At 37.0% G+C, this 13,320-nt stretch overlaps 1 protein-coding gene across 5 annotated transcripts in view; it reads left to right on the top strand.

The window, feature by feature from the left end:
- The window catches only part of Neo1 (neogenin 1), a gene marked incomplete at its 5' end in the record, with an annotated part of 133,830 nt that overhangs the window by 76,008 nt on the left and 44,502 nt on the right, over positions 1–13,320 (top strand). For all 5 annotated transcript variants that reach the window (XM_013519002.1, XM_013519003.1, XM_013519000.1 and 2 more), the window contains 3 exon segments: positions 5,422–5,576; positions 9,776–9,924; positions 10,297–10,435. In XM_013519002.1, the coding sequence (XP_013374456.1) occupies positions 5,422–5,576; positions 9,776–9,924; positions 10,297–10,435 (443 nt within the window).

Raw genomic sequence — 13,320 nt, 5'->3', positions numbered from 1 at the left:
TGCTACTTCTGGCTCTTCACCATAATCAAAATGGCCAGAGAAAGTAAACATTTTCAGTCAACCGATTCAGGATATTGAGGCAGCAACTACAGCACAGTTAAAGACATGCACAAAAGAGGTCTGCTAGAACTGCTTTAGAAAGTGGCGAGAACAATAGGATGATACAAGAGGAAGAATATTTTGAGGGAGATTAACATGTTCACAGCAATTTGAACTGCTGGTGGTCCATGCATGATTGTCCCATTGGATAGTTTATGCCCCTGGTGGTACCAAAGGATCTCATCATTTTTATCATTTTTTTCACTAATAAGTCTGTAATGCTCCAAATCTAGGTAGTTACTTGAATCTGAATAATTACTGCCCAAATATAAAAATGAATACTATTTGAACCAATAAACAGTTATTATAACAAATTTATTTCATTAAATTAAAAGAAATTAATTTATATTTGTGAATTTCTTTAAGTTTATCAGTAATTAATTTTCTAAATTTTAACATGGAAGTCTTACAAGTACCCCATTGCCAGTATATGTAATATACATTTACAACTGCTATACCTCAAATTAGATATAATTTTTATATACCATTTTAATGTTTTCCTTACGGAACTGTAATATGATAACATCTGGTCTGCTAAATCAACTCCTTTCTCTGTATTATTGTAATTAAAGACTCATAACCGGCAGCATTAGCAGCCCAGTGGGACAGTCATGCGTATACCACTGGTCTTTGATGCTGCCTGGTAGGACAGTTAATTCAAATCAGAGCTGCCCAGCAGTGAGACCTGCGAATTATGGCCTCATTGTGAATGTGTTAATGGTAATATGTCTTTTACTGTAATAATTTTTTAAATTTAAATGTACATATTTATAATTCTACCTCATAGATGTAGATATATGTAAGGCAATCATACACAATTTTATTGTAGCATTGTTTTAAGATTTTAAAAGGAAACAATATAAGCATCCATTAATAGAGGAGTGGGCACATATCGATATGAAGTATATTGATATGAAGTATGATGCAGCAGATTTTTTAAATAACTTATCTATATATTTTGATATGTGTGTAAATGCCCAGAACAGTAGTTTTCTTTTGGTGGGGTGTTGGTTTTTTGAGAAAGGGTCTCACTATGTAGTTCATACTGGCCTTGAACTCACTCTGTAGCCCAGGCTGGCCTTGAACTCACAGCAGTTTGTCTTAGCAGTACTTTGGGAGCACTACACAAGACAGCGGGGAGGAAATGGGGCTAGGGAAATAAATCCTCCTACCTTAGCCTCCCCACAAGTGATGTGCCAGCACGCCCAGCTCTAGAACAGTGATTTGCAACCAGGGACAGATTTGCTCTCCATGTCTCAGTGACTGTTTGGTGACATATGTTTATTGTCACAGCTGGAGTAAGAGAAGTGTTTACTGGAATTTGGTAAAGACTTACAGGCCAGGGGTGCTTTTATACATTCTATGATGTACAGGAGAGTCCCCTACAGCAAAAATTTATGTTGTCCCATGTCTCAGTAGTATAAGGTTGAGAAACTCTTGTGTGAAGACGTGTGGTAAGATATACATCAGTACCTACTTGCCACAGTCAGGCCTCAGGGAAGGATAGGTTTTGAGGAAGTAGAACTAGAATTTATTTTTTAATTGTGTATGTAACTTTTGTATTCATATGTTTTTAATGAGAACTTACCCACCCCTTATGTTTAAATTTTATATAATGGGTCATGGGTTGCAGTAAGCAGAGATGATTAATAAATGAATCTGGAGTTGAGAGTAATACAGAAGTAAAGTTGGCAGGAATAAGCAAGCAAGATAAGAAAAGGTAAGCTAGGCAAACAAGGTAAGGTCTAGTTCCATCTGGGTGTTTGGTGTGAGGACAGGGAGGCCTGAGAGCTAGCCTGCTTGCCCCGGAGATAGATTGATAGGACTGGAAGTTTGGAGTCAGATGTTGGGGCACCAGTAAGAATTTTGACATAATCAGATCAGTTATAATTTTAGACTCTAAAGCAGGTATACACTGTGATTATATTAAGCAGTTTGTCTTAGTACTTTGGGAGCATTACACAAGACAGATGGGAGAAATTGGAGCAAGGGAGATAAATTCGATAGTAGTTATGTTAATCTAAACATGCTGCCTGAGTGATAGCCTTGGCGAAGATGAGAACAGTGTTGTGGATAGGTGAATTTGGGGAATACGTAAAAGGAAGAATCAGACTACCGTTTTTTGTTACTCCATTAAGTTTATGTTTCCTTAACAGAAGCAATGAAGGAGTAGTAGTGAGCAGAATTTATTTAGCCTTTCTAAGCTTAAATATTCTCATCTAAAAAGTAATTTCAGTAAGTTACTTCATAGGCTTAATAGTAAAATAAGAGTTCAGGCTAAGGTTGTATGTAACACTGCCATTTGCAAATTCTCATTTGCAAACTCATTTGCAAATTCCCCCACTTCCTATATTTGAAAATTGAACCACCAGGTGGCACTTTGTGCCTTGGTCATGAGCTGTATTTTTGTTGGGTACTTGAGTTGCCAGAAATTGAAAAGGGTCCTTCCTCTGCCTTTTCAGTTACGAAATTTTTATCTGTTTTTAGGCCTTTGATTTAAACAACAGTACTTTTCTGATATGGGCCGTTAAATGGAGAGTAGAGAGTAAGCCATTTCTGATAGCATTTTAGAGATGGATGAAGCCTTAGAATCTAGCCCAGGGCCTGGCAAGCTATGGACCCTAGGCCAAATCAGAGCTGCTATTTATATGGCTCAAAAAGTACCAATAGTCTTTATAATTTTAAATGGTTACATTTTAAAAGGTTATATAAGTATGTAATGGCTTCCACTTTGCCTCTTGCCCTATAAATACTCACTGTCTAGCCCTTTAATACCCAGTCATGTCATTATTTCATGCAATTCATAAGGAAAGTGGGGCCCAAAAAAGAGGCAGTACTTGCACACAGTCTTCTAGCAAGCTAGTAACATTGCCACAACTAGAATTGGATCTCCTAGTATGGCCCAGCACTGCCTTATTACAAAGTATATCTTTTTCTTTGTTCCTCTTTTGTTCTCTCAGCTGTCGTATTCTAACCTAAGTCCCATTGGTACTGCATGCATTTATAATAATTGCCTTTTCTAACACTTGTTGATCTTGTTCCAAAAGCAAAGTTTTTTCTGGGCAGAAATTTGGTTCTAGGACTTTAGACAAATCTAGTGGGAGAACCATCTCAGATTCTGTGTCTTTCATCTTAGCAAATCATCTCTATAACTGATTCCTTTTTATAGTAATACTTCCGTGGAAATTTGTTTCTGGTTTTAGTAACTTTACTTATTTTTCTCATTTTCTTCTTTTACACGGGAACAAACAAGATACACATATTATCTCTATAAGATTTACACATCAGAAAGCACGTTTCATTCACTCATTCTGTATCTGTGGGTGAGGCTGCTTTTCTGTATGAGCATTCAACCTGTTGCTTCGGTAGTGGGTGAACATGTGTGAGATGAGCTTTCCCTTAAGAATAAAATCGCCCACCTCACAGCAGGTCATCTTTCTAAAAGGGAATTTGTTTAAAAATTTTATATAAAGGATGAGCAAAAGAGACTTAAGCTCTCATGGAGCTTTTAGTTGAGTGTGAAACATAATACTTTCTTTTAAAAAGCACTCATTTGTGATCATACCAAGTATAAGAAACCTCAGTTGTAAGAAATCAATTGCTATTCTCCTTCTAAATCCTGTGATTTAGAGGTCAAAGACAAAATACTCATTACAAACACCTCGTGATGTAGACCACCAAACTCACTTATGGTGTTTGTGAGATTTTTTAAACATTTCAACTCTGTTTCAAAACATTCAGAAGGAATATTAAATTAGAAACAATTAGTTTTCTTACTGCCATATCCTGTTTTAGTGGGCCTAATTAGTAATGAAACCACCATTGTTAATACTGAAGCACTGAGCTACATCCCTAGCTATACATATGTTTAATGAAATAAGGTAGCGTAAAGAACTGTTGAACACACTTAAATCTCAAATGCCAGTATTAACATACAATCATACAGAGTAGTAACTGCTCACATGGACCTAAACAAATTTTAATCAGCAATTTTAGGACAAGTTAGCAGTACTTTAAAGTAAGAATTTTTATTTAATGTATTAAGTAATTCACAATAATTTCCTCCAGAATAGTTTTGGGCTCTTTTATTTCTTTTTCAAGACACATGCAGCTCTTTTCTTCCAGGAATGACAATTCTTAAAGGCCAACTATCTAAAACAATTCTTTCCCAATATTTGTTGAAAAACCGTGACATAATCTGTGTTTCATTTTAGTAAGTACAGTGGCCTGGGCGTAATTCTGGGTATAACATGGACATGCAGAGCCCAAGACAGCCTGGAAGCAAACCTTCTCTGAAGAACTTAGATCAGTGATGGCGAACCACTTAGAAACCGAGTACCCAAACTGCAGCCTAAAACCCACTTACACAGTGCCGACATTGCAATTGAACCTGACTGCTGAGGTTTTGGTTCAAAGAAACAGCTCATACATTAACATCTTGTGTCTAAAAAGAAAAGCACAATAACCTGAATGCCATATGTTCACCACCACCACTGACCTAGGTAATTGCTTTTACATTTGCATCTCATAACATCAACTACAAACTCATTTGTGGTGTTTGTGACATTTGTCAAACATTTCAGATCTGTTTGAAAATCATTCGGAAGGAATATTAAATTATGAAAGTCAGTATAAAAAAATATCAGGGTCACAAATCACCTTCATGTGTACTTTTAATGTTTTTGTTCCCAATTTAAAAAGTGATAACTTTTAGCTTTTTTAAATTAAATGACTCATTTAAATATACATTCCTTGATATTTTCTGTGAAAATTAGGTGCTACTAACAACTACCTTCTGTCCATTTCCAAGGAGTTATTCCTTAGAAATCATTATTTTAAGCAAGGTATGGTGGTGCACGCCAGGAAACTGAGGCAGGAAGATCAAAAGTTCTAGCACAGCCTGGACAACTTACTGATTTAGTGATACCTTATCTCAAAACGAAAAAGGTCTGGGAGTATAGGTCAGTGTGAAGGCCCTGGGTCCACCCCACCCCATAAAAGCCCTTAATGATTTCTAAAGCCTACAGAGTTGACAACCAGCCACTCCATTTGAAATGGCCTTAAGGATCCTTGCCTCCGCTAAAAGAAAACAGAAAGCAATATCAATAACATCTACACAAGAACATCAGCAAGTTTTTGACTTCGTCTTTCGCCCAGTGTCTATATTCTACTGTGGATTGTTACACCCCCAAAACATTATTTATTTAGGAATAAATTCCACTTAAATTATTAAATTTTGATATGAAGTGGACATTGACACTGTACCTTCTGGAAATATTCCTAAATGATAGTTTTTCCTTCCAAACTCTTTTCTGTCTCAAGGGAGCGTGTTGAGAATACCAGTCGCCCAGGAGAGATGCAGGTAACCATTCAAAACCTAATGCCAGCGACTGTGTACATCTTTAGAGTTGTGGCTCAAAATAAGCATGGCTCCGGAGAGAGTTCGGCTCCACTACGAGTTGAAACACAGCCTGAGGGTAAGTCTTCACCTGTCTGCCAGTCCCTCCCAGAAGGTGGCCTGTATAAAGGTTTACCTTGTGCTTAGCCTTGCAGACCACAGGGAGCAGAGATAACAGAACTCGTCTTCAAGGTCTTTTTGAGCATGGAAGACAAAGTGAATTTCCATCAAACATTAGCAAATAGTGTAATTCTCCTGATACTTGCCTGCATATTCATGTTATATTGATTCTGTAAGACTTGGCTCAGATGCCTTCCAGAATCATTCTGATCCTGACTGCTCTGGTACCTGTACAATTCTGAGATACATTATTACCTCCTCAAATTGTGATTATGAATGTCTTTTTTATGGATATTTGCCAGTGTCTTCTAGTGCCTTGCACATGAAGTGGGTATTTATAGTTCTCATCAACTGGATTGCCCTGTCTTCATCCATATTCATCCAACAGATTGCCCTCTTAAAAGGTTTTGGAACCTTTATTTTGGACATGTGGCTTTTTGTGGTAAATAGTGTTACTTCTACAGTAATTACATTTAGATTTTCTGTGACTGAGGCAGGTTGGTTTATTGTAATATACTGAATAGCTTAAGTTTTGGTTGTACACTACAGACCTGAAACGATAAGAAACAATCAAGTTATGGTTAATGCTTTTAACACTTGAAGCTTTCTTGTACATTTGTGTCTTCTTTTAACACCAGACGTTGTTTTTCCTCAAAGCATTCTCCATTCTACTTTTACTACTAATTGCAATAGCTTTTCCATGTTCATAGACCTTAAGTAAAAAGATTTTGCATCAAGTAGGGCTCATGTGAGATATGTTTGTGGAAACTACTGACCCAGAAATTAAACAATGTGAATGAATTTACCGGTGAAACTGGAAATAATTCAGGGATCTTACTTGATGGATAAAACAGACATCTTAGTTACTTTTCTTGTTGCTGAGACAAAATACCCACCACCTAAAGTTAAAAGGGAAAAGATTTATTTGACTCACAGTTTATAGAGATTTCAGTCCAAAATTGGTTGACTCCAAGGCAGGGTGATGTGGCACACAGGTCTTGCAGAGAAGAAACAGTTCATGGTGGGCAGAAGGTAGCAAAACAAGCAAGGGAGGGACCATAACAGCATCTTTCTGCTCCTTATATCTTAGAGCAGGTAGCACTCACACCCTTAATCCTAGTGTCCTTGAGCTTAGCATTGCACCATTAATCAACCCCAGCCACCTCAGAAAAAGCCCTACCTATGACTGAATAAAGCTTTAGGGGGACATCTAGATACAAGCCATAACAACAGATAAAGTTAAGAAGCAATGCAGTTTACTTTTTAATGCTCTACCGAATCACTCATCAAACTTTTGAGCACCTCCTGTGCTGGGTATGATGCAAGGTTTTAGACATACAGGAATAAACATGGCAAGATTTGTCTTCTTAAAGAATGAGACATATAGATAGGAGATGATTGATCATTTCGTGAAGATCAGGAATCACACCCAGGCAAGAACAGTGAGCATCAGAAGGGCCAAGGGCCTAAAGAGAAGAATGTGTTCTCATTACAGAGAAAGGATATTGAATTTCAGTTATCTGTGTTTAGACAAGCACAGAGATATTCCATTAGATTTCAAGTTCATTTACCTTTCATTAGGTTTTATGTGCAGGCATCATATATGACCGATACTGTGATTCAGAATAAGGAAAAATTACCATAAAAGTTAGGTAAGTCGAGGCAGGATCAAAAAGATAGGACCTGAGGTTGACCTTGAAGCATTTGATTTAGTCCAAGCAATCTTGGGGAAAGATGCTACGTGATGGAAATCCCAAAAATAGTACCAAATGGTCCCCATGCAAGTGAGTCATGATGATAGTGAAGACTCCTGGGTTTCTCTGCCATGTACCACTCTGCCTTGGACACAGCCAGCCAAGTATGGACTGAATCCTCCATAGAGAGTGAGCTAAAAAAAAATTGGGGCTGGGGTTTTAGCTCAGCGGCATAGCACCTGCCTGGCAAGCGGAAGGTGGTGAGTTCAATTCCCGATACCAGAAAAAACAAAACAAAAAAAAGAGTGAGCTAAATAAATCATTCCGTCTTAAAAAAAAAAAAAAAAAAAAGACTCCTGGGTTTGATCCAGTGCAGAATTCTTCAAGGCTTAACTTTGGTCCACAAGGTGAGAAGAGATGGTAAGTAAAATACAGAATAGTGTGAGGTGCTGTCATCACAAGGGGAGAGGGCAGCATAATTACTTATTCTAGGAGTTTGGGTAAGAGAAAGATTAAGTAAGAATATAGGTGGAAGGGGCAATAAGTTCTGCTGAGGGTGTTGTGGGGTTGGAAAACCACCATAACGTGTTTTGTCAAAAGACAAAGAGGAAGTGGAGAGAAATTTGCATTTTAGCCATAGATATGCAGCTTGTGTGAGGGAGCTGTAAGTGTTGGAGTCGGCCCTTGGAAAATATTTTGCAGATTTAGCTTTACAAACCAACTTTAAATTTCTTACATTTATTATGCCACCATACAACTGAAATGGAAGGCATTCATTAATGCCTTTTTTAGGATATTTGCCTGCACTTAGCCAATGAATATATTGAAAGTGATTTCTAGGGACTGTTGGGTTTTCTTTCCTCTTTAATAAGTTAGAGGAAAGTTTTCCAATTTTCCAAGGCAGCAGAAGTGTGACAAATCTCACCTGTCAGGTGGCACAGAACATGCCCTTAACATTAGATGAATAACATAACTCATGGCTCAATAAAAGAAACAACTGTTAGACTAACTATTTTCAGGTTTCTCTACTTTGGTAGCAAAACAAATCTGAAGTTGTAGTGCTATTACAAGAAAGCCAGTTTGTTTTACATTTTGTTAGTTTTTTTTTTCCTTTTCCATCTCTGAAATCTAATGGCTGTCTATTGCAAAGATACGAGTGCCAGAGAAATTGCTTTCAAATATAGAATGTTTGCCGAAGTGTAGACTTGTGCAGCTACCCAGAATTTGTATACAGATTGAGACTAGAATCTGTCAGTCAGAAACAAGGATATTGCAGGAAAGTCAGTATGTGAGGTATTGTAGAAGTTAGAGTCAAAGAGAAATTCTTCCAGTTGACCATTGAACAGCCTATGAGTTGACCAGCAGTCCATTCATCCAGTTGCGCAGTCTACTGTAGGTATTACAGTAATCTTCTTACTGGTCTCCTTGAGCTCGTTTTTAGAATCAGAAAGTCCCCAGCTTCTGGCTTTTCTGCCGTAACTTTCCATCGTTTAAGAAGGGGTCTTGACATGAAAACCTCATTTGTAAATAAGGGTGATTGTATTTGTCTTTTGGGTTAGAGATTCACTGAGAAAAAGCATAAAGAACTGAATGCTTGACTGATTATAATTATTCAATAAATGTTGGCTATTTAAAAATTTTTTAATCTGTCTTGTTCCTTTACTATTGTTCTTCTGGGGATGTGTTTACATGTCCTTCCTACCTGATTATGTCATGCTCTTGCTCATATTTCATTACTCACCCAATACCTATTAGAAAAAATACAAATTCCAGAGCAGGACATTCAAGATTCTTACTGTCCAGCTCTCATCGTTGTTTCCGGTACTATCTCCCCAATACCCATTCTCTGTTGCAACCAACTGAGCCACATAACACTCTCTTGCCCATGTGTCCTCCTGAGTGGCCCTATTCATTGTAATAATTTTCTCCTTGGTGTCTGAGAAAATCATTCATTTTTTTTGACTCGATAGAGTCTTTACAGTGGCCCCCCTCACAGAATTGTATACTTTTTTGGTTTTCATTGCAACCATGCCAAAATCTGTTCACACTCATGATGTTGTTTGTAACTGTTTTTATACCCAACCCCCATCCCAAACTTGAAGTCCTCTGTGAACAGGGACCCTGCCCATCACCATCCCCAGAGCCTGCTGTGGCTTCTGACAGAGGGAGAATCTCTTCTTGTGCTGATTCCAAACACTAGCATTTTGTAAACCACAGAACAGTCAGTCCTTTTATACATATTTTTCTTACTTTACATAAATTGAAGATGTTTCACAGATAATTTCTGCTTTCCACTTTAGTCATAAAAAGGAAAATGTGTGCATATATTACCCTAAAACCACATCAGTTAAATCAGTTGCTTTCTTGGCTCTTACTGTTTCCACAGCACAGCCTCCATGACAGTGTTGCTGAGAACAGTCACCGAGGGGTGGTGAGTCTCATTGGTATCTTGCTGTCTTTCCAGTTCAGCTCCCTGGCCCTGCACCTAACATCCGAGCTTATCCAGCATCACCTACTTCCATCACTGTCACATGGGAAACACCAGTGTCTGGCAATGGGGAAATCCAGAACTACAAATTGTACTACATGGAAAAAGGGACTGACATTGAGCAGGTAGAAAATGAATCCACGCTGAAACCATTTTTTGGTTAGAATAGTAGTTGGTTAGAATTGAAATATATTTCTAATACTCAGTAGTTGCTTGACTGAGGGGTAGGGGTAAGATATATAGGAAATGAAAGGTTGATGGAGTCTCTTTCTTTATACTTAGATTTATTCTGTAGTTTTTACCAGCAAGGGTCACTAAACAGTAATACTTCTAAGTAAATTGCCAATGTTTATAATTAATTTTTTTAATCATTAAATAACATTCTGTAAAAGGAATAAAACTGTATTGTGTAGAATGTAGAATACGTATAGTTAACTGTTTTGTAGCCTTTCTTTTGGCTTGAGATGTGTATATATACAGTATTTATTTTATTCAAGGATGTTGATGTTTCAAGTCATTCCTACACCATTAATGGTTTGAAAAAATACACAGAGTATAGTTTCCGAGTGGTGGCCTACAATAAACATGGTCCTGGAGTCTCCACACAGGATGTTGCTGTTCGCACATTGTCAGATGGTGAGTCTTCCTTCCCTTTGGAACAAAATACCACACTCAGTGCCCCTAGTGGATAGTACTAAGATCATGGGCTTTGATTTCAAGATTTATCTCTGATCCCAATTCTACCCCTTAGTAGTAGGTTTGTGACTTTGAAGTAAGTTAGCTTTTCTGAGCATTTTTCCTCACATGTAAAATGTAGATAGCACCAGCTTCATTGGGTTGCTATACAGATTCACAGAGAAAGCACAGAATGTACAGCATCTTAAGTGAATTGATTATCAAGCATTTACCTGTTTAGCGGAGGCCTCTGTGTAAGTAAATACAATTGCTTATTCATTGAATTGAATACAGAGAGGTATTGGAAGGCTAACTATTCAGCAATCATATTTACTTGCTGGATTGGTATTTTTAACTTGTCAGTATTTTGTGACAATTTATTCCTCACTGTGACTGCATTCTAAATTAAATTACATACACATATCCATGACCTAGAGCAGTTATTTTTCAAACTACAGCCTGCCAAAGAGATCAAGTAGATCAAGACTAGCATTTAAAAAGAATATTTTTAGAACAGAAAATATCAAGAGAGGCTATCTTATTTCATGAAACTCAGCTAAATTCAGATCCAGTGTTTTATTAAAATGTCTTTATATATATATATATATATATATATATATATATATATATATATATGTATGTGTATATGTATACAATATTCATGCTTCAGAAGGTGTACTTTGATTCCCTTAAGCAGATGACCAAACTTACTATCACCAATAAAGGACTAGACTGAGATCATGTGCCTCTGACAGGCTGCACAGAGAAGGACACAGCCTCATTTCTATTATGTCCCTGCCTAAAACATTTAACTTGAATCTGAATCTGATGAAAAAAAATAGGTACATCCAGATTAAAGGGAGTTTTACCAAAAAAAAATTCTTTTAATTTTAAAAACTGACCTAGATTCTTATCCAAATTACTATCCAGTTATTTAAATAGATGGCGAAGTTGCATTTTTTCATTAATTTTGATAATAAATATAAAAATGAAATTTTATTTATGACAAATTTGACAGAAATTATGACAAATGATAAATTTATTCAGTACAAGAATCAGCTGATTGAAATGACACCTGCTGGAGCAACACTCAATAGTCAGTATGTAAACAAACGTATTGCGCAAGTGACATTTGGGGTAAACTGTTAAGTGGTTCAAATATATTAGCCTTCTGAAAGAAAAAACCACTGGGGAATCATTCTAGAATCTAAATTAAAGAAGAATAAGGGCACATGAAACAAAGTAAAGCATGTATTATCACTGACTGAATCTTGGATCTGGTGGTAAAAGTAGCTACACAGGATACTGTTGCACAGTTACTTAATGTTAGGTAGGAGTAGTATTAGGCAATATTAAATATGTTATTACGTGTAGTAAATAATATTTTCGTGTCAGTTCTATCTACTAAATGTAATCATTGCATTACAGTTTTGTTGGAGCCTATCGTTTTTAGGATAACCCTAACCCTAAAGTATTTCTGAGTGAAGCATCACAGTGACTGTAGTCATCTTAGATAATTTAGAAATGGTATGTGGATAGATAATCTGTGTGTTTATATATTTATAGTGAGAAAAGTAAAGTGGATATTAAGAAATATTAATAATTATCAAAACTAGGAAAAATATAGTGTTCATTATACTATTTTTGCCATTCTTTTCTAAGGGCTTGACATTTTTTCAGCATAAAAATACAGACTATACTGTAACTGGCCAATTGCATAAACCAGTTGGTCAATATTTTGGGGGAAAGTTGAGGGGAAAATGCTTATTAGAGGATTTTAAATCTACACATGAGCCAAGTTTTAACTCCCTTAAGTTGGTTGTCATGTTGGCCAATACCCACAGGGAACTGAATGAACTAGGTGTGTCTTAGCAAGATTTGGTAAGGCAAATCTTGGTACTTGTACAAACTGCAACAAATATCTTGGATAAGTTAATGGCCCTGAGTTTCTTCTCTAGTTTTCTCATCTATAAAATAAGACTAGTAATAGAAACCTTTTGTGAGATTGTTGTAAGAATTAAGGACCTGCCATATAGTGAGCACAGCAAATCTTAGTTAAGAGGTTGCTGATGAAGACAGCAGCACCACTGTTGAGTGTGCCTGCAGCCAAGTCAGTTCTTAGCATGATGATTAGAATCACTCATAGACTGTTTTGAAAACAAAGGTGCTTGCCTTCTATTCCAGACCTGAATCTGTGGATTGAGACCTGAGGCACCTTGTTAGCACAAGTCAGAACAGTGAGCAAGGCACATTCTCAGCCTCTCAGAATCTTTGGCACAGTTGGCACTTAGTGAAATACCTGGTCAGCAAATGTTAGAGGAAGGAGGAGAGAAGATTCCATGGGTAGGTCTTGGGAGACAAGGCGTGGAGTCAACATGTTGAGTGGAGAAAAAACTAATCTACATACATACATTCTGCATACATTCTCCTTGCTTGCTATAATTATGACAAAGATAGTACTGAAGGGTGTGTGGGTTATACACCTTGAGATACCCCTGTATTGTATTCTAATATATGAGGAACTAAAGTTATGCAGTCATTGAACCAAAAGTCACAAACTTCTGACATGTGAAGGAGTATTCCCTGGCATAGAGTTGCCTCAGGAAACCAGATGGTTCACTTTACTGATGCTATCACTGCTTAAATATCTTTCTCTTCTTGGGAATTGCCTTCATAACCAGTTTAGGAACCCCACAAGAAAGCCAAGCTCACTGATTTATGTACATCTCATTTTGATCCATATTGTCATTACCCATTTCAATCGCTTGCCATATTCACTAGACTTGGCTCCAAAAATGTGTGGCTTTCCCCCAAGATGAATATTTAGAATATGTTTAAGGTTCAGA

The sequence above is a fragment of the Chinchilla lanigera genome, unplaced genomic scaffold (assembly GCF_000276665.1).
Source record: "Chinchilla lanigera isolate Chin_1 unplaced genomic scaffold, ChiLan1.0 scaffold00049, whole genome shotgun sequence".
In the NCBI taxonomy this organism is placed as follows: domain Eukaryota; kingdom Metazoa; phylum Chordata; class Mammalia; order Rodentia; family Chinchillidae; genus Chinchilla; species Chinchilla lanigera.
The sequence above is the reverse complement of the archived record's forward strand: the minus strand, read 5'-3'. Positions and strand labels throughout refer to the sequence as shown.